The 21,829-nt window shown below is 41.1% G+C and overlaps 1 protein-coding gene and 1 pseudogene across 3 annotated transcripts in view; both read left to right on the plus strand.

Annotated features, from left to right (window-relative positions):
* Positions 1-2,056, plus strand: part of ALG14 (ALG14 UDP-N-acetylglucosaminyltransferase subunit) — a 101,220-nt gene extending 99,164 nt beyond the window's left edge. Inside the window, exon 5 of one of the 2 annotated variants that reach the window (XM_082386458.1) lies at positions 1,623-1,766. In XM_082386458.1, the coding sequence (XP_082242584.1) occupies positions 1,623-1,633 (11 nt within the window). In that variant the 3' untranslated portion in view covers positions 1,634-1,766. Of the gene's footprint in view, positions 1-1,622 lie in introns of both variants that reach the window. The other variant, XM_082386457.1, reaches the window with a different exon arrangement.
* Positions 2,057-15,761: 13,705 nt separating this feature from the next.
* Positions 15,762-16,398, plus strand: LOC309626280 (small integral membrane protein 30 pseudogene; annotated as a pseudogene). The gene has a single exon. The product of its transcript is annotated as a small integral membrane protein 30 pseudogene (transcript).
* The last annotated feature ends 5,431 nt before the right edge of the window (positions 16,399-21,829 follow it).

Here is a 21,829-nt window from a genome sequence, read left to right on the forward strand (position 1 = left end):
TTGCTCTGAGGATTAACTGAAAGAATACATGTGAAATGTTCAGTGAAGTACCTGACCACGATGTGTTGTTAATAAATAGTGGTAGTGAGAGCTGAGGTGGTAATTACGATTACCATCGTCCAAGGTCACAGAGCTAGTACACAGCTTGTTTAACCCCGTTCTCCTGACTCCCTGTCCCATTTTTTCTTTCTTTTATGCTCCATTGAGGGTCTATGAAGAAAGGTTATAGGGGCAACTCAGTGGGGATTAAAGAGCGCTGGCCTGGAGAGCAGCTTAGTAACTGGTACTTCAGGAGAAAGTCTGAACAAAAGTTCTTCATAAAAGACAGGCAGGGGGTTTAACTCATAGGTGGGAGCTAAGGAAGACTAAAAAGGATTGGTTCCTACCTGAAACAGGCTACTCTCTCTGATCCCAAAGCTCTGTGAATGGTGTTCCAGGTGGTCCTGCCTCCAGGAAGGGTGGGGCTTAGTTCACATGACCTTTACCGAACCGTTATATCCCTCACCTTGTCTCACAGCCCCAACAGACATCTGTTGGGGAAGGTCCCTGCAATGCTGGGATGGTTAGACAGTATTTCTGGGGACCCTTTCATCTCTAAGATTCTCTGATGTCTGATAAGTTTTGTGGGCCTTGTGCTGGAGCGATCATGTGACATTGTAGGTAATACCCAGTAGGCGTGTGTAGACGACCACAGATCTCCTGTTTTATGATTTGTGGGGTAAAAAATGCTTTATTAGATTGTACTAATTCAGTCAGCATGAGCATATGATAGAGATGTTGTGCAAAATGCTTTTTCTCCTCTGAAAATAATAGTAAATTATCTTACCAACAATTCTGTGTAATAGCTTTCCCCTCATTTTCTTAAAAAACTTATAAAAATTCTTTGCAGTTACTCTATGAGTTAAATTTTTATTTCTCTTATTAGGTTCACCAACTAAATTGTTTTTAATCAGTGGCTTTCTATAAAAATTCGCCGAAGTCAAAAGCATTAAAACTCTGGATCACAAGTGTGGATTAAATTCTCTTGAGGGAAAATCTCATTCATTTAGTAACCTTCTCTCGAATATCCCATGTGTTGGATTGAACTCCTACAGTGATTCTACCTCCAACAAAAATATTCTACATAATTAGTCATTTAAAGACATTTTCTCTTGTATCTTACCATGTCAGTCCTCCAACTATTAATTAGATTACTTTAAAAAAGCAACACGAACAAGTCAGTATATGAGAAAACTGTGAATCACAGCTGATTTTATCTGTTTTCCATATGTTTGTGTGACATTAAAGATCCACAAAGCGGTCGACACGCACCCATCCCGTGGGTGCTGGCTGAGCACCAGGCACTGTGTGCACACGTCCTGTAGCACAGGACAGGCCTCCCAGGTGCAGAGAAGTGAACCGCTCTGTCCCAACTCACACAGTTGGTAAGCAGGAGAGCCGACAACACAGCCCCACCTGGCTTCTAACTGCGCGAGTTTGCTACAGACCGGATCTTAACAAGGAATCGCTCAAGACTTAGAATAATAAAAAAATCCTCCCTAATATTGGACTGTTTTTAGTTTAAAATTAGAGCAGTATTCTGTGTTTTTATTTGACCTTCAACTTTTTTTTTTTTTTCCAAGGTGTTATGTAACGGACCAGGAACATGTGTTCCTATCTGTATATCTGCCCTTCTCCTTGGGATACTAGGAATAAAGAAAGTGATCATTGTCTACGTTGAAAGCATCTGCCGAGTGGAACATTTATCCCTGTCCGGAAAGATTCTGTTTCACCTCTCCGATTACTTCATTGTTCAGTGGCCGACTCTTAAGGAGAAATATCCCAAATCTGTCTACCTTGGGCGAATTGTTTGATGAATGACAACTTACTTCTTTAGAATTTTGCAGTCAACAATATTTACTATAAATGGGGAACAAAAAACTGCATGTTTATTGTAAAAGCTTTTGAGAATCCTGAGAATTATTGGTGGTCAAGAGTAAAGAAATGTATAAGTAACCCAGTGAGGAAACTGAGGTTGCTTTTATAAAACAAACATTAATAAACCATTAAGTGTTTATGCCTCTGTGCTCCAAATTTCTGTTCTATATAAAGGTGTTTACCACTACCTGCAAGTTATCTTCTGACTTGTTTTACTAATATTTTACTAATATTTTCTAGAACTAAATATAGAATTTGTATGATTAGCCACATTTCCTGTTCTACAGCTTTTTTTTTTTTTTTTTACAGTATTCTGCATTATAGAAAGAAAAAGAAAAATATTTCTTAGTTTTTGTTCAGACACAACAGGCTTTATTTCCTGTATGGAAGCAGAGAAGTCCCTAGTGAATCCTTTCAGCATAAAGGAAGCAGTTATATTAAATTGGCTTCATGACAATTTGCACTCCACAGGCTTCCAGAACTGAGCGCATAAACCAGTATCTGTTTTTATTCTTTGGTTTTGCTTTGTGAGTAGTTGGCCTCACTCCAGGATATCTTTTAAAATCTTTTGTTTGTTAAAATAAATTAGAAGGTGACTACTGTCATACAAGTAAAAACATGGTTCTGTTTATCAGGGCCAAACTCTCAAAACATTTTTTTTAATGTTATAGTAAATTCACGATTTTGTGGCTATAGCTATCTCTGGCATTTTAAGATGTGTAGGCTCAGGAGAGTATATATTTACTTAGCATTTACTTAAGTGCTTGTTGTATGCCAGGTGTTCTTCTAAGCACTTTTCAAATATTAACTCATTTAACTCTAATAACAACTCAATGAGGTAGGGACTGTTATTACCCCCATTTTACAGATGACTTTCCAAGCTCATATGACTAGTAAGTGCCAAGTGCCAAATCGAGAATTCGAGCCCAAGCTTAAGAGCAGAGCCAGTTTCATGGGCATGTGGCCTCTGCGACCACATAGGGACCCATAGTTAGGAGGGCCCGACACTTGGTTTAATACTCTGCTGTCTCTCTCTTGAATTTCTTAGCATATTTTGAACAAGAGGCTCACATTGTATTTTGCACTGGACCTTGCCGATTATTTAGCTGGCCCTGCTTGAGAATCTGTGCTCCTAAAGAGCCGTGTCAACTACAACAGAAGTACAACACCTAATGCAGGGCCTGGCCCAGCAGCTCTGCAATAAACAGGAATTCCATTCCCCTCCCTGCTATTTTAACAAGGCAACAAACAATGAGAAGACCTCTTGTGATGTTTAAGTTTTTTTTTTTCCTCTTAAATCTGTCTTATAAGTATGATATAATTGTAATAAAGAAATGGTAAGAAATTAACAAAGAAATTGACTTTTGGTGAAAAGAGGCTTGATCACCCAAGATGACATAAAATTAAAATGCTGAGGCTACCCTAGCCTTTCTTGTTCTTTTAGAAATTCTCCTTCTCTGAATAAAGTAAAGTAGGCGCATCTGTCAGGACATTTTCCCAGGTTTTTGGCTGGAGAAACGCATGGCAGAAGACTCTCAGAATAGTGAAAGCACTTTGCCGTCTGGGTTCGGTGGCCAGCGGGGCGGCCAAGCGCTAGTTCACTGTGCTTTGACTTTAAATCTCAGATCTCAGGCACTGGCTCTGTGTCACCTGACGTAAAGGTCTGAAATATCAGGTAGCATATTTGTGTGGTTCCACCAGGAGTGGAGATGAAGTAAGCCTCTACTTTTCTAGGGAGAAAGTGATTTTTTTTTTTTTTTTTTTTTTTTTTTTTAGAGACAGCAGCACGTACCTTTTATGCATCTTTGAAAAGTTTTTCTCTGTCACTGTTCCTGAGTGGCACTAGGTGAATAGTTGATGAGTGGACTTTGTTCAGTGCAGTTAATGCCTGTCTGTGCTCCAGGGCAGCTGTCCCAGGGCCCCCGCAACTAAGCCTGCTGCATTGGCTCCTGTCGGGCCAGAGCTTACAATGCTTAGGCCATGGAGAATTGTAGAAAAGAAGCCATGATTTTTTTCCAGAAACGTATGTCCCAGATGTTTTGCAGAGCCTTAACTTAGACAGTGGTTAGCCTGGAATGTCAGAGAAAGAATCTGTGTGTGTTATATCACTAAAAGTTCAGAAATATCTTCCTGGGTTCGGGCTGCTATGCACACGTTTCAGAGCCCGGCTGAGGCACGTGGGATCATGCCTTCTTGCTCAGTTCCAGATTATTTGGTAAACAAATGCCTATTCCCCTGTGTCTTATTGTTATGGCTAATTCAAGTCCTCAGGGTCACACTAGCAAAGGGAGCTGGTTTGAGATTGCAGTAGGGACTGTATCCCTGCTGTGCATTTCTGAGGCATGAAGAAAGCTAGTGCTCTAGTCTCAACTGAAACTGAAGAAGTCAGTAGCTAACTTGTCCTTTCCAATTTCTCTTGAGGCACTCTGGAATGCAGCTCTTACTGGAAGAGACTATTCATGAAAAATTAGTTGCATCAGTCTTTAAATGAGAGGCAGGGAAACCACACATCCTGCCCACACCTACTTCCCTGGAAGATTTTATCTACAGTTTAGCTGTCCTAAAGGGTCTCAGCAGCTTGCCAGGTCAAACCCTAAATGTTTCAGAAGGGACATCCAAAAGTCATCACAGGAAGCTTTCGCCTGGAACGAAGAGTGCTATGAAACCATGCCAACAAGAGGAATGTTGTACACTTTTAAACTGAATAGCAAGAGGTCCTTGCTAGAAGGGAGATGACCCAAGCTTCCCCGTATAAAAGCAACTGGAAACACACTGTTTAATTGCCTTTACCAAGATAGGTTAACGTTGGGAAATGTACCACCTCTTACTGTGCAGCTCCCTGCATTGAATCTGTGCTTCATATCTCCTAAAAAGCCCCATCTCACCAAAAAGAGTTTGATAGCAATGTATGAAGCTTCTTTTATCCACAGTAATGCCATCGTGAATATTAAAGAAGGTCGTCCTCCATACAGCTCGGTGTTGGGGACCTTGTGTAGTTTCTTCCCCATGATTTCAGCTTTGGCAAACGATGAGCAGACATCCAGATTTCGTCATCTGCCATGAGCTTGCTTCTGTAAGCCCCAGCACCCCAGGACTCTAAAATCAAGTGGTCTGTGTTCTTGTTCCCACTCACTTTAAACGTGGATTTGACATGCCTTCTCCTTTTCCCTTCAAAGTAGTCACCTGACTCCAGGCTCTGCCATCTCGCTCAAACAACAAACTTTGGAATAATTTTTGTTTTTTTACTCTTTCTTTAATCCACATATAATTGGTTGCCTTTCTTTTTTTTTTTAATATCCCCAGAATTTTCCCTTATCTTTTCATCCTCTTCTCTCCTTGTCATCTGATTTCACCCATTGATTCTGCATTTGAACTAGTTCATATCCAACCTTCCTTTTTAGTCCCATGGTCACAACTAAGCTAACTCTTTAACATAAATTCCTTGCTTTGTTAGCACATTTTTTTGAGGAACTGAGGCATAAAGAGATTAAGTAACTTATCTAAGATTTTACAACTAGAAAGTAGCAGAGCTGGCATTTGAACCAAGGTACTGTAGCTCCAACCAGACTTACTCGAACAGTTATGTTAGGTTTAAAATTTTAAAAGTGCTAGAAAGGAAATCAACAGGGTGCTGTGAAGGGAATACAGTGCTGACTGCTCTGGAGAGGGATATCAGGAAAGGCCTCTCTAAGAAAGAGACATTTCAGCTGAGATTTGAGGCAGAGTGCCTGAAATATTTGTCCTCTTCCCACTTCCCCTCCCAACTTACATTTCACCTCTCCCGTAAAACATCCCCTGTTCCCCCATAGCCTGGTTTCAGTAGCTTCTTCTCTACACACTTCTGTGTCCTAGCCGCCCACACCTAAGGTTAGCACGGATTATGTACCATCATATTACAGTACCTTGTACTTACATAAACACCTGTGAAGGGAAGACACGGATGCTATTGCTAATTAATTCTTTATGTTTGCCTTACTTCAGGGACTGTACCTCATGCTGCTTTTGTGCCTTGCTCCACTCTTGGTCACACCTACCACAGCTCAGGACAGAATGTAGCCATTAAGTAAGTACATAAATTCTTATACCTTCAGACTTTGTCTAGGCCTACTTAGTTCCATTTCATCTGGACCAGTGGTTCTCAAGCTTTTTGGTCTCAAGACCTCATTAAAAATTATTGAAAGACCCCAATGAACTTTAGTTTATGGGGGTTATATTTGTCAATATTTACCACATTAGAAATTAAACCAGAAATTTTTTAAACATAGGAATAGACGGGGACACATTCTGTTAACCATGAGAGCAATGACATCATCACACGTCCTGTAGCATCTAGAAAACTATAAAATAATGAGAAGGAAAATGACCGATAACACCTCAGTATGCCTTAATCACATGACAATAGTTTTGACCTCATGGAGCCCTGAAAAGACCTTGAGGGCCCCCAGGGGTCCCTGGGCCACATTTTGAGAAGTGCTGTTCTTTATGTATAATGACACACCAATGAGTTCATCTCCTCTAGCAGCCTTTAGTCAGTCTGTGCTCTGTGTACTAGTTTTCTATTGCTGTGTAACAAAGTGCGGCAAACTTAGTGGCTTAAAGTAACAGTCATTATCTCACAGCTCCGTAGGTTAGAAACCCATTCAGGGCTTAACTAGTTCTCTTCTCAGGGTCTCACAGGCTGTAATCAAGGTGACAGCCAGGACTGGGTTCTGATCTGGAACTCTAGATCTTCCAAACTTGTTCAGGGTGTTGCTGGCTGAATTCAGTTCCTTGCAGCTGTAGGGCTCATGGTGACCTGTTTCTTAATGGCCAGCAGGAGAGTCTCTACTGCAGCTTGTCTCTTTTAAGGACTCAGGTGACTGGGGTCAGGCACACCTACGGTAATTTCCCTTTTAATTAAATCAGTGTCAACTGACTAGGAACCATAATAACATTCTCAAAATCCCTTTGCCATATTAATATAACACAATCAGGAGAGCAATAGCCCATGATATTCATAGGTCCCATTTCTCCTTCAGGATAGGGGATCGTACGGGGTGTGGGCATCATGGTTAGAATACTGGAGGCCAGCTTCGAATTTGGCCAGCTACAGTGTACCTGGTATTTTTTGTTTTGTTTTGAAAAAAAAAGTTTTTTTTTAACTTTCACTTAGACCACCAGACTCCTTCATTAGTATCCAAGTTCTCTAACTTTTTTTTAGTATGGGAAATTCATGTCTTCCAAACCTCGTCCCTTTTCTAGCAAGTTATTCTGTGCCTCACTTTGTTTACTTGTCAAATAGGCATAATAATGGTACCTAGTTTTAGAGTTGTGAACACCAAACTAGATGATACATGTACTGCCTTTAGCACAGAGCCTAACACATAGTAAGCCCTCAGTTATCTTATGTCTCCAGGCAACCAAGGTGGCTTCCTTGGTATGTAGTGGCCTAAAGGAAGGCTCTCCTTAAACTAAGCCCAGCAACCACTTCCCACCCTCTAGGATGGCCTTTATCAAACAAAGCAGAAAATACCATATGTTGCCAAGAATGTGGAGAAATTGAAACCCTTATACATTGCTGGTGGGAATGTAGAATGGTTCAGCAGCTGTGGAAAACAGTCCAGCAGTTCCTCAAAGAATTAAGGTTACCATGGGACCCAGCAGTTCCACTCCTAGGTATATACCCCAGAGAATTGAAAACATGTTCACACAAATCCTGTACCCAAACATTCATTCCAGCATTATTCATATTAGTCAAAAGGTGGGAACAACCCAGATGTCCACCAAACTAACAGATGGATTAACAAACTTGATATATCTGTGCAATGAAATATTATTCAGTCACAAAAAGGATGTGACTAATTCATGACATGCTACAGCATAGATGAATGAACCTTGAAAACATGCTAAGGGAAATAAGCCAATCATAAAAACCCACATATTGTATGATTCCATTTATATGAACTGTCCAGAATAGGCAAATCCTTTGAGAGAAAGTAGATTCACTGTTGCCAGGTGCTGTGGGAGAGGGCAATGAGGGTGACTTTAAATGGATGTGAGATTTTCTAAGTGAGATGTTCTAGAATTCGATAGTGGTGATGGTTGTACAACTATGAATATACTAAAACCCACTGAGTTGCACACTTTAAAAGGGTGTACCTTATGGCATGTGAATTATTTCTCAATGAAAAGAACTATCATCGGTAGTCAGGGAATCTGTCCTCAGATATTTGCGGGTGTGTATACAGATGAAGAAAGACAAACCAAAAACTAAGCACAGCAGCCAGGAAGCTGCTACAGGGAGTGTTTTTGTTTACTGTGATTCCATCTCTGCCCACGACCAGAGACCGAACAAAGACTGAAGGTGCTGGGGACAAAGCGTGGCCACTGGGAAAGAGCTGAGTAAGAACTGGGTGAAAAGAGCCAGTGGGGGGCCTGGAGGGAGAAGATGGCCTTGGCACGCAGTAACTCCCTCTCCCACCTCCTCCCTAAAGGGCCTCAACCCAGACCACGGAGGTGAACTGTATTTTCCAAAGTTGGCCAGCCACATGCTCTGAATATGACCTGGCCGCTTCCTCACGCAGAAGTGGAGTCTGTTTGCTCTCCCTTGGAATTTAAACCGGCCACCAGAATGCAGCGAGAGTGGGAAGTGACATTCTAACTCAGACATTCCCCGGGGGATGCCCTCACAGAACGCAGTCACCAGGCTGTGAGAAGCACAAGCCCCACGGAGAGGCCAGGTGTAGGTGTTCAAGGTCACGGTCACAGCTGAGCACAGGCTTTGCGTCATCTCAGTCCAGGTGCTAGACGTGTGAGGGGAGGAGCCTCCAGATGATTCCAGCCCCGCCATTTGAGTCACTCCCAGCCTTTCTAATCCTCCCAGCTGAGGCTCAAACACCATGGAGCAGAGAAAAGCCCTCCCTTCTGTGCCCAGTGAATTTCTGACCCACAGCGTCCATGAGCAGAATTAAATGCTTGCTGTTTTCTGCCGCTAAGTTTTCGGGGAGTTCATTTCAAAGCAGTAGGTAATTAGAACAATAACTTTTCAGAAGGAGCCAGTCCCTCTAAAGTTTGGTTACTTTGGCTTAATATTAGGAGAGGAGATGATTTCTCCCTCCAAGGCAAAAGGAAGAAAATGTATTTCTACACCATGGATAGGAAAAGGCTTTTTTTTTTTCTTTTCTCCTTGCTCCTTGGCCTGCATGTAGCAGTGAAATAGAAACCAATGGATTCTTTTAAATCTTTTAACCATATGCAGATGAATAAGCAAATGCTTGGACTTGATTCCTAATCTCTTTTCCTTCCCTGTATAACTGATATTTTTTTCCACTCTAATAAACTTTAGCATTTAAACAGAAGTCATGTGTCACATGTATGATGATTAGCGGCAAGAATGTAGACAAAGAGATAGCTGCGGAGCATGAAGCCTTAATTAATAGCCAAGCCATTCAACTGAAAATAAGAACAGTGTTTCTGGCAGAGAAATGTGAACTTGGCATCCTTTTTCTTCCCTCAGTCTTTTTAGGATAATTATTTAAAATTCAATGATTATAAAGAGAACTTTTCAAAGTTTTCAGTTGAGCTCCAGTGATTGAAGTACAGTAATCTTTCAATGACATTGCGTAGGGCCACCCTCCCCATCCCTGGGTCCTCCTGTGAACTGCCAAACCCCAGAATTTGCAAACTGAGACTAGTGCAGAAATCAAACAGAAGAAAAGGCGACAGCAGCAGGAGGGATGGAGTCTGCAATGACAGTCTTCTCTTTCAAAAAAAGGGGAAAGAAGTTTCATTCTTCGAAGAAAGGAGAAAGAAAACAAGACTTTTATGGAAATACCATATACAGAGTTGGCAGAAATTCAGCAAGGAATAAAAAGTATCCAAAATGTTGCCTTGTTCAGTTCCAGCCTGGCAGCCAAATGATAGAGGCTCCATTTTCAAGCTGATTTGCTCTGAATTCTCTGGACCTATGACCATGCAAGGCCTCTAGAAGGGCCTAAGCTTTGGTCCGTTGATTCCCCAGCTGAACAAACTAAAGTCTAAAGCAGCCAGATGGAGAAAGAGCTTAAAATTCATCAAAATCTTATAGAAAACAAAGTGTTTATGGATGAAATGATAAAAAGTCTGAGATTTGATTCAAACTTCATTGCCAGGGTGGGGAAGGAAGGCAGTTTTACAGATGAAACAGGATTAGCCATAGGTGCTCTCCCTGGAAGCGGGGCGGGGGGGCGGACAGTGGGTACACTGGGCATCATTATACCCAAACTTCATCATATTATATTATTCCCTTTACTTTTGTATGTATTTGAGCATTTCCATAATTAAAAGTTTCAAAAATATAAATCATGTTAGCAATCTTCAACTGCTAAAAAGTCAAAGAATGTATTGATTACAGGTAAAATGAAACAAACTAGGTTTTAAAATGAGAACAAGGAAGGAAATTTACAAATTACTTTTGTTCATATTTAACTCATGAGAAGAAATTCAGTCAGTCTGCAAATCTGATTTCTGAACCAGAATACGTTTTCCTGACTTAGAATATTCAGTCCTGGAGCTTTCACTACACTGCTCTCGAGTACAGAATGTCACCTTCTTCTTTATCCATGTAAGGGCTGTGCGTCTCATTGTTCAGTAAATATTTGAGGTGTTCCCACCTCAACTTGATGAGACCTTCACAGGAGGCTCCCGGCACTGGCTCCCACTGAAGGTGTCCCCTTTCTCCAAGGACACACTCCCTGCTCCTATTCAGAAGACGGCCATAGCACAGGTCACCTCTGTGGACTGGGAATATTAAAGTCAGTGCTGACCCTAAAGTCTTCGTGCTGCTGAGGAGATTGCATTATGGAGCAGAGGAAAGGCAGCTGCATGGTAAGAGCCCTGGGTCAGGTTGTGGCTTTGCCACTAGGCATGTGTTTAATCACGGTTCATTGTAATATGTCTGTGTTTCCTCACCACGTATGTAACATGAAGGATTTGGACGAGATCATCTTTGAGATCCCTTCCAACAGCACTGCCACCACAACAATAGTAACAGTAGCTTGCATGGTTTATCGCATGCTAGCAACAATGCCAGGTGCTGCGATAAGCACAGTGCGTGCAGTGGCTCATTTAATCCGCAGACCCAGGCAATGGAGTTCCCACACTTTAGAGACCCCTCCACTAGCCACTCCTTCCTTATGGGGCCAGAAGGGTGCGACCACCCGAGCCCACACTCCCTTTCTGCACCAAGGTCTGGCTGCCAAGGACCCCAGAATCCCCTGCCTCAGTGGCCCAGGCCTGCTTCTAGGACTTGCGGGGTCCTCTTCCTCAGGTGTGCCCTCCCAGGTTGGTTTACGGTGGGGAAGAGTAAGGAAGGCTTTTAGGCCCTGCAGGCTGGGGGGCAGGACACAATGCACAAAACTCCTCAGTGGAACCAGGTAGAAAGAGAAGGACAATGGCGGGGGGGGGGGTGGTGGAATTATTTAAGCTCTTGGCTGGGGTCCTGTAAATGTTAGGGGTGGGAATAATAAGATTAGTATTATTATTACCATCGATTTTTACAGAGGATGAAACTGAGACGCAGAAAGCTCGAGTGATTGCCTGAGGTCACACAGCTGGTTAGTGGTAGAGCCTGGGCTCAGAGTGTTGTCCTTGTGATTCCAGGCGCTCTTGCCTTTCATGCTGCCACCCAGCGAAATCTGCAGACCCCGCAGATCCCCGAGGGCCCCATGAGATACAGGGAAGGTCCTGAAAAGCTGTCTTCCACCAGTTGAGCTGCTTTTCTACCCCCAACTACATTATTGGTGCCAACTGAGAATGTGGCAGACAGTAGTGTTGGCCAAGCCTCATCCAGAAAAAATTACCATGGGAAGTTGATTCAACAGAAAAATATTTGATGTAAGAGTATGACAGTTAATCCTAGGATTTCACTTTTTGTTCTGAACTTCTGACCCACAGCTGCTAGACCAACCACGGAATATCAAGAAGGTACCTTAACTAGATTTTAACCCTGTTAAACAAGTGTTTGGCCAATCAAATAAGTAGGCCTTTGTTGATTTCCTTTAAACTCTAAAACCAGGAAATGACTTCTAATATGTTAAGACCCCCACTTTCCCTCCAAGGACATCCTGAGGCACAGAAATAAAATCTAACCAAACATGCTTTCAATGACTATTCATCATGAAACATCCAGCAAATTATAGGTAATTTGAAAAAGCAAATTTCTGAACAAAGCTATAAAAATATTCTTGCAGTATTTTTAGAAGGCATAATTTGATGTATTTATCACCAAGTACTCAATTTAGCTATGTGTTAGATATTAAGCGCAAATATCTAAACTTAGTCTTAATAATAGTAACTAACGGTATTGAGTGCTTGTTATGTGCCAGGCACAATCCTTCATCTTTTGCACGAATTCACTCACTCGATCCTCACACAGCCACATGTAGTAGTTAATATTATTATGTCTTCACAGATGAGTAAACCAAGGTACAGAAAGGATGGTAAGCTTAGAACTGAGATTATACACAAAGTGGTTTATCAAAGTAGTATTTATAATAGAAGAAAATTGGAAACAATCTAAATTGGAAAACATTTAGTGAATTATGATATGTCCATAGGGAACAGACTTGTGGTTGCCAAGGGGACGGGGGGAGAGAGAAGGATGGACTTGGAGTTTGAGGTTGGTAGATGCAAACTATTACATTTAGAATGGATAAACAACAAGGTCCTACTGTATAGCACAGGGAACTATATTGACTATGCTGTGATAAACCATAATGGAAAAGAATATTTAAAAAGAAAGTATACATGTGTATAACTGAGTCATTTTGCTGTGCAGCAGAGATTGGCACAGCATTGTAAATCAGCTATACTTCATTAAAAAAATAAATTTAAAAAAGTATGATATGTCCAGATAATGGACTATTTGTGCAGTCATTAAAAATCATATTCTTGAAGAATATTTAATGGTGTAAAAAAATGCTTAAAATGCTATATTAAGTAAATTTTTTAAAATGATGCAAATAAGTGTATATTGCGAGCACAGTTTGAAAATCTACGTAAATATACACAAAGTTTAAAAAGGGATAAAAACATATAAAAGGTTTAAAATGGCTCTCTCTGAGTTAAGGAATTATGTATGAAGTTTATTCTATAAGTTTTAAAAATCTATATTGATTACGTATTACATAATGAAAGAAAATAAGATTTTAAAAAATGACAATTCCTGTGAACCATTAGTTTAGGGAGTAGAAAAAAAGGAAACATAATGTCTTCTAAGAAATATTATACAGCAATATAACAATAATAATAGAAATAACTACTTAATAAACATGTGTCTAGGGAATTCCCTAGTGGTCCAGTGGTTAGGACTCTGCACTTTCACTGCCAAGGACCCGGGTCCAGTCCCTGTTAGGGGAACTAAGGTCACACAAGCCTCGCAGCTTGGCCCTCCCTGCCCAGAAAAAAAACCACAGTAAACATGTGTCTAATACTTACCGTTTTACATGCAGCTTTCACATCATCTCACCTGATCCCTGCAAAGACACTGAGAGGAAAGTAGTCTCGGCTTCCATTTTTCAAATGATGAAAATAAAGCTCAGAGAGGTTATGACTTTTCCAAGGCTCCACAGAGGGTACATGGTCAAGCCAGGTCTGAAATCTTTGGACACTCAGTCACAGTGCTGCATCTGTGAACAGAGGTCCGGTTTGTGGGCAGAGCCAGAAATAGGTTGTACTGACCATGTTCTAACTTCTTCACAGTGAGGTTGAATAAGTATGACAGCAGATGAAGAGAGCCTCACACCAGTTCATGCGAAGGCCCGTGAGGTAGGAATCGGGAGATCTGAGTTCTGGTCTTGCCATTAATTAGGTCTGTGGGCAAATCCTTTGACCTCTCTGGACCCCTATTCATCTAGATCAGCGGTCCCCAACCTTTTTGGTGCCAGGGACCGGTTTCCTGGAAGATAATTTTTCCATGGACCAGGGTGGGTGGGTGGAGGGATGGTTTCGGGATGATTCAAGCGCATTACATTTAATGTGCACTTTATTTCTATTATTATTACATTGTAGTATATAATGAAATAATTATACAACTCACCGTAATGCAGAGTGGGAGCCCTGAGCTTGTTTTCCTGCAACTAGATGGTCCCATGTGGGGGTGATGGGAGACAGTGACACCCGAAGTGTGTTGCTTCTGTCCGTTCTACTCTGTAATCTTGTTTTGGTTGCTGTCACTGCAGAAAACTCTGCTTCACAAAGATAGGATGTTGGAAATGGAAGCACGCTTTTCAGTGTTTTTGTGGCAATCTCAGGATATCCCACCTTGACTTTAATCCAGAACGTATGGGGATTTGAAGTTGTCTCAAACATACTTTTAAGGCCACCGTCATTTGCGATCTCAAGCAGTTGATCCTCTTCTAGCACGGACAAAGTCGATTCACCCGGCTTATTCACAAATGGGTCGTGGATCCATTCCTTCCCAGTTCGGGGTTCTTTTGTGGTTGGGAAGTAATGCTCAGACTCTTTTGAAAGCTGAGATAGGTGATCATGCACCAGCTGGGAGAAAGAAGGCCTTGGTTCAGTCTCTTTCAAAATCTCTGCTAATGTTTGAAAGATGTCAAAAATCCCAGTGTTCACTCGTCGCCCCCATAATTCCAGTTTGGCTTTGAATGCAGCCACTTTATCCCCCTACTTGAACACAGTTGTCGTTCTCCTTTGAAGTGACAGATTGAGTTCGTTGAGCAGGCTGAATATGTCACACAAGTAAGCAAGTTTGTGACCCATTGTGTGTCACTGAAATGTGCTGCCAGTGGTGACTTTTTCTAAAAGAAATTTCTGCAGCAGCTCTCGAAACTAAAAAACTCTGGCCAGTGATCTACGTTTAGAAAGTCATCTCACTTCTGTGTATAAGAGAAAACGTGTGTGCTCCGCGTCCATCTCCTCACAGAGCTGCGTGAACAGACGTGAATTAAAAGCATGTGCTTTAATGTGGTTGATAATTTTTGTTTTTTGTTTTTTGTTTTTAATTTATTTTTTATTTATTTATTTATGGCTGTGTTGGGTCTTCGTTTCTGTGTGAGGGCTTTCTCTAGTTGCAGCAAGTGGGGGCCACTCTTCATCGCGGTGCACGGGCCTCTCACTATCGCGGCCTCTCTTGTTGAGGAGCACAGGCTCCAGACGCGCAGGCTCAGTAATTGTGGCTCACGGGCCTAGTTGCTCCGCGGCATGTGGGATCTTCCCGGACCAGGGCTCGAACCCGTGTCCCCTGCATTGGCAGGCAGATTCTCAACCACTGCGCCACCAGGGAAGCCCCGATAATTTTAATCACATCCTGTAAAACGTTGTTAAGTTCAGGTGACATTTTTCGGCTAGCCAGCATTTCCCCATGGACGACACAGTGCGTAGACTCACATTCAGAAGCCACCTCTTCGACCCGAATAGTGAAACCAGAAAGCCGTCCAGTCGTGGCAGCTGCTCTGTCCGTGCATATACCGACACAAAATGACCAGTTCAGTTTTCCTGATATGTAATCATTCAAAGACTTGAATAGTTCTGCAACTGTGGTGTTGGTTGGCAACAAAAATGCACATAACATATCCTCATGCGCATCTTCCTGAAAAATATATCGAACAAAAACAATCATTGTTGCCTTGCTGTCAACATCGGTAGACTTCCTCTCTAACAGTTGTGCCTCAATATCCTCTGCCATTGCATCAGTTCATCTAGTTATGGTGCTAGCCAAAAGAGGAACACATACCACCTTTTGAACTGCAGCCTCTCCTAAAAGTTCACGACAAACATCCTTAGGAGCAGGCAGGATCCACTCTTCACCAATAGTGAAGGACTTCTTAGCTTTAGCAATTCAGTTAGCCGCTAAGAATGATGCTCTCATTCCTGTAATGGCTGCTTCCTGGAAGGCGCTGTCACGTGGAACCTCTTAGCCTCAGCATCCTGAACTGATGATAGTTAAACAAAAACCGCTTTCTTTGGAACCTTCAGCCTTTAAGAACCAGTCACCTCAAGATCTCAACATCATGATCTCAGTTTCAACACAATTGTTCCTAGTCCTCTTTTCATTGCTTCTGGTGCTGCCTGTTGTTGAAGCAGTAGAAGCCGGAGATGCAATCGCTCTCTTGTTAGGTGTGGTTCTCAGCATTACAGGCATTTGTGCTTGTTTGGGGGTATATGCACGAAAGAGAAATGGACAGATGTGACTTTGAAGGGCCTCCTGAATCAAACCTTGCCCTGAAAACCTTTGTGCTATTGAGGTTCAGAACTGAGTTTTGGTGTCTGAAAGTTCTCAAGAAACAGTAAATAGGGTAGCTTCATAGTCTTGGTTATTTCCCTATAAATAGGAACAAACTGATATATTATGTTAAATGGAAAACAAAACGTTTTTTTCACAACAAATAATGCACTGAAAAATGCCATCTGTAATTTGCATTTGCTAGTTAGAAAGAAGGTCAAAGAAGTGAGATGGCTGAACTTTGCATAAGTAATATTTCATAGTTTCAGAATTCTCAATAGGAAGAAGAAAACTCTTGCCCAGAATCCTAGGAAATTGCCACTGTTTAGTTATAATCACTGTCTCCTGCATCATTGAGGAGTCTTTTCTCCATATTTTTAATGCATTTTTGTTTTGTTATCTCCCAAGTTAATATTGTACCTAGATATTAAATACAGTTGGTCAAAAATTAAAACTTATCTCTTTGTGGGGGAAAAAGTTTAGAAAATGTATTCGATGTATCTAATGTTGAAATGGAGAAAAGATTTAATGTAAAAAAATACTTTATATTGACATTGAAATGGAGAAGAGATTTAATGTTTAACAAAAACAAAAAAATCTTTATATTAACTGCTAACATCTCCATGGTGAGTAGTACTATGTTAAATATAAACCCATTATGGAAAAAAAAAAAAAAAGAATGATACTCTCAGTGCAGACACATTTGATGATGTGGGGACCTTCAATAATTGCTTACCTTCTTCGTGTTCACATTTTTTTCTTTTGAAAAACTCCAAAGGCTTGTCTTTTAATGCAGGGTGCTTGGTCTCCATGTGGCAAAGCAGTTTTGAAGATTTCATGGCTTCGTTGGACAGCCAGTCATCACATATTATACAAAGCGAGCTTGGAGAGTGTGAATCACCTGTTGCAATGAACCCGTAATTTAAGTAAGACTCTTGGTATTTTCTTTTAAATGCAGCTTTCTTTCTGTTGGCAGTGTTAGAGTCTTCTGCTCTCATCATTGGGTCTTTCCCCCTTTTCAAAGAAGCTCTCCAGCAACATTTGTTTTTTACTCATTTTGGCTAGGGTTAGCCTGTGGGCTTACCAAAACTGACTGAGACAAGTGCGCAGTGCAGGAAAGAGGGGCGGACGGAAGTGGTATATAAAATAATGGGCGGGCCATGTGCGGACTGAAATAAGTGTCGGATTCTGACTTAAAGCCTGCCACCAGATGCAGCTGTACAATTGAAGTACATCAACTCACTTGCCACTATAAAGCCTGCCACCAGATGCACTTAATTGTCACTTGCCACTCACTGATAGGGTTTTGATACGAGTCTGCAAGCAGTTGATTTATTATGGTCTATGTGTAGTCAAACCTCTCTGCTAATGATAATCTGTATCTGCAGCTGCTCCCCAGTGCTAGCATCACCGCCTCAGCTCCCCCTCAGATCATCAGGCATTAGATCCTCATAGGGAGCGCGCAACCTACATCCATCACATGCCCGTGCTTCCTCCAGTAGTGGTCCGTAGCCCAGGGGTTGGGGACCCCTGATCTAGATACAACACAAATGTAATAGAACTTCCTGGGCCCAGGGACTGTCTTGGAGGTCAGTGACTGCCTTGTCACCTGCCAAAATACCCTAAGTATGATTCCAAAGGCTTTGAATGACAATGTTGATTTCTCCTGAAGATGAGGGGGAGGAGGGTTGCATCACACATCACCAGCAAAACATCCTTACAGTTTCCTTTAAATACTTCTTTTTCCTGCCAAATCTCTTCCTCTACCAGCCTCCCAAATTCTCTTTTTCTGTTTCCTTTTCCCTTTAAAACACACACACACACACACACACACACACACACACCTTTTTGCCCCTTTCTTTCTCGAGCCATACTCTTCAAGATTTCTCCCTATTCCAAGTGCCTACTACTTGCCAGGACTATTCCTGGTGCTGGAGGATATGGCAGCAGACTTTATTGATACATTCTATCCCTTTAGTAGATGGAGTAATCTAACCTGGTCTCAGCATCTTAAATTTGCATCCAGCCAAAGGCAGCTGGTGGGGGACTAGGGAATATTTAATTACTAATAATTTATTTTAATGTTAACATATAAAATGAGAAGTAAGCACTTGCTCTCAAAGGACTCCAAGCTCAGTTTTTATTTAAAAGAATTCTATGATTCAATGAAATTAAATTCATAATAGTGTCTGATAATTTTAACAAGCATGTTTTAGGTACTCACGGTGCCCCTAGCACTTAGCACTTACATTGAACCCTCACAACCATGAACAATAGGTACTATTATTATTCCCCTTTCCTTGATGAAGAAACTGAGGGACATTCGTTGACTTACCTGAAGTCAGTGGGCAGCAGCTTGAGGATTCAGAGCCAGACGTGCCTGACTTGAGATGCTGTGCTTTTAGCCTCTGTGCTTACTGCACCATCTTGCCCCTTCTCATCTTCTCCTACCCAAAGTGTGGCATCGTTGAGAATATTGATGGGCATTAGAACCTATATACCTGTTCCATTTTTGCCATGTTTTCTGTCCTAGTCCATTCGAGCGGCTATGAAACATATCATAGACTGGGTGGCTTATAAACAACATACACTTACTTCTCACATTCCAGGAGGCTAGGAAGTCCAAAATCAAGGTACCTGAAGATTTGGTGTCTGGTGTGAGCTATTTCCTGGTTCATAGGCGTCCGTGTTCTGGACATAACCTCACGTAGTGGAAGGGACAAGAGAGCTCTCTGGGGTCTCTTTTATTAGGGCACTCATCCCATTCACAGGGCTCCAGCCTCATGACCTAGTCACCTCTCAAAGGCCTTTTTTGGATGGAAAAAGCTTATTCAGGATACTGGTTATGGAAGTAATTTGTCTGCTTCTCAACATGCTTCCAAGTCATGGGCTTAATAAAGCTACTCCAGGCCCCTACAGTGGAGTCTCTTTTGTCTTTCTCTTTGGTTTTCTCTTTATGTACCCATGTTTCAAATTATTACTACAACTTCCCATATGTTACAATTTTTTTTTTGAACGCAGTCTTCTTAGAAGACTGCCTCTCTGGAGATCAATGAGAACCCCTGGAGGAATTCATAAAGAACCAAGATAGGTTTTTATTTCTGTCCTAAAAACAATGGGGTAAGTGGCAACACGTCTTTGGTGGGCTGCCAACACATTCTTCTTATCAACATAGGCTAGAGTGATCTGGTTTGGGCAACAGGAGTCACTGAATTCTTACAAGCATCAGGGATATTTGTGGAGGTTCTAACTTGATGTTAATCAAGACAATTCCTATTCAGTGTCAGGGTTTTTATGGATTTGTTGCTGCTTCTATTGTCTAACAGTATCTTAGAGGTGAATGTCCACACAAAGTATCAAAGTGTCACCATGTGAGTCCTGGCTTACAGAGGACACTGAATGTGTAGATTTAAGGCAACATGTGTTAAAAGGTGTATTCAAGTTTTGAGAAAGAAACAAGTTAGTACAATGGAAAGATTTCCTTACTTTTCCCTCTACTGTTCCAGAGAGGGGGTACAATGGTCTAAAACCCAGATTTGTCTAACCAAACCTGTAAACATTATTTTTTTCATAAGTTTACTGGATAATAAATGGGAATTGATCTACACCATACACAAATTATGCATTAAATATTTTGGAAAACTAAGGATTTAGCTTACCACTATTACCTATGTAATATATCTGATAATCATACATCCAATATTTTTTTAATATTTATTTTATTCATTTTATTTATTTATTAGGTTGCGGCAGGTGGGCTCCTTAGTTGTGGTATACGAACTCTTAGTTGCGGCATGCTTGTGGGATCTAGTTCCCTGACCAGGGATCAAACCTGAGACCCCTGCATTGGGAGCGTGGAGTACTAACCACTGTGCCACCAGGGAAGTCCCATACATACAATATTTTTCAATAATTTTTTCTTCAATGACTAAGCCAGGGATCTTTAAACCGGGGTCCATGGAAATGTTTGCAAATTTTGAGATTTATCTATGCATTCTCTGGAAAGAGAGGCCATAGCTTTCTTTAGATTTTCTGTAATGCTTCTGTTACCCCCCAGAAAAAGGCAACAAAACTTATACTTAAGATTTTGAGGCTTTTTAAGGACTTATTTATTTATTTTAAAATATTTTCTTCAATTTGAGGCTTGAAATTTAATGGAAAAACAAACAACCTATCTCCTTTCCCTCTGTGCCTATTCAATCATCCCACTCCTCTGAAAATGAATGGTGTGTGTGTGTGTGTGTAAAGCCTTCTCTGAAGGCAGCAGGATGCAAGAAAGAAGACAGAAAAAAAGAAGAGTAATGGAAATTTTTTTAAAGAAAATAATTTTTTTCCAGAAATCTGCCTTGAATTTTAAAATTTCTCTCCAGAGTCTTTTGGCTATTGTTATCGTTATTTAGTAGTCACTGTGAATTCTTTTGTGGATGACTGTAAGTTACTAGATTTCTATTTTAGCTAAAGGAGCCGACACAGCAAATTTATGTTCTGTTATAAATTAAGTGATGTGATGACATATGCTTAGTGGTTAGGCCGACATGCAAAATAAATCAGATATAATCATTTGAATATAAGTTTGAGATATAAAATAAACCATTTTGGGGTCAAAACAAAAGACCGTAGGAGTAACAGTTTGCCAAAGCACAAATATGCTAATTCTGCTTGCAGTCAGCAAAAGAAAAATTATTTCAATTGGATATTTTATTTGTCTTCTTCTGTGAGTACCATACAGGGAAGTTAATAGCTCAGATGTGGAAACATGGAATTTAGAGATGGAAGGTTTATAAGTGGACACCTTCACTTTTCTTTTTTTTTAAACAGGTGAGGACATAGGACCAAAGACACTCCAAAACACAAAGCCAGCCAGTCACAAAGTCCTGTGTTCTAACTCCTAGGCCTACTTTCCACTGCATCTCATCCAAAGAACTAAAGTGAGAACAATTGACTTAGCATACAATGCCATTAAAGAATATGCAGTAAAAACACAATTACATATCTGGAACTCAGATAGGAACTATGGTAGTGAAAGCTAAGAAGATACTCCTGCCTATCACTGAATAACTGATAACAAGAACACAGCAAAGGGCTAAGCGTGAACTTTGTCATTCTGGTTCTCAGGCCAGAAACCAATTTCTAAAACTGACTTCATTAAAATCAGTTTCTTCATTTAAAGTTATACTGTGGAGGAGAGAAAATTAGGGAAGTGAAGGACAGTCACTTTTTAGAGTATAGCTTTCTGTGTATTTGAATTTTCTCCCTGATCAGGTAATTATCTGTTACTTGCATAATTTAAGTACAAAAAAAAAAAAAGAAAAAAGAATTCTCTACCCTGAGGTTTTGCTTCCCAGTGGTTTTCTACGGCTCACACTGGGATATCCCAGAGGGAAGGCATCATTCGTTTTGTCTAGTGAGTCTCACCTCCCTCACAGGGTGTAAGTGTCTGAGCCAGAGCCTGGCTAGTGGTTGCTGTGTGCACGATGTATCAGGCACTCGGCTGGCACCCTGCACACCTCAGCGCATTTACTCTTCCGGGCAACCTTGTAAGAGAGCTGCTACTATCCCTCTTTTCTATGCGAGGAAACTGAACTCAAAGAGGTTGGGAAACTTGCCTAAAGTCCCACAGCTCATAGGCAGCAGAACTGAGATTCAAACCTACATAGGTGTGATTCCAAAACTCACTCGAAACACTCTTGGGTGGGATTACACTTTATT

The sequence above is a fragment of the Balaenoptera borealis genome, assembly GCF_965194805.1.
Source record: "Balaenoptera borealis genome assembly, chromosome: 1".
Taxonomy (NCBI): Eukaryota; Metazoa; Chordata; class Mammalia; order Artiodactyla; family Balaenopteridae; genus Balaenoptera; species Balaenoptera borealis.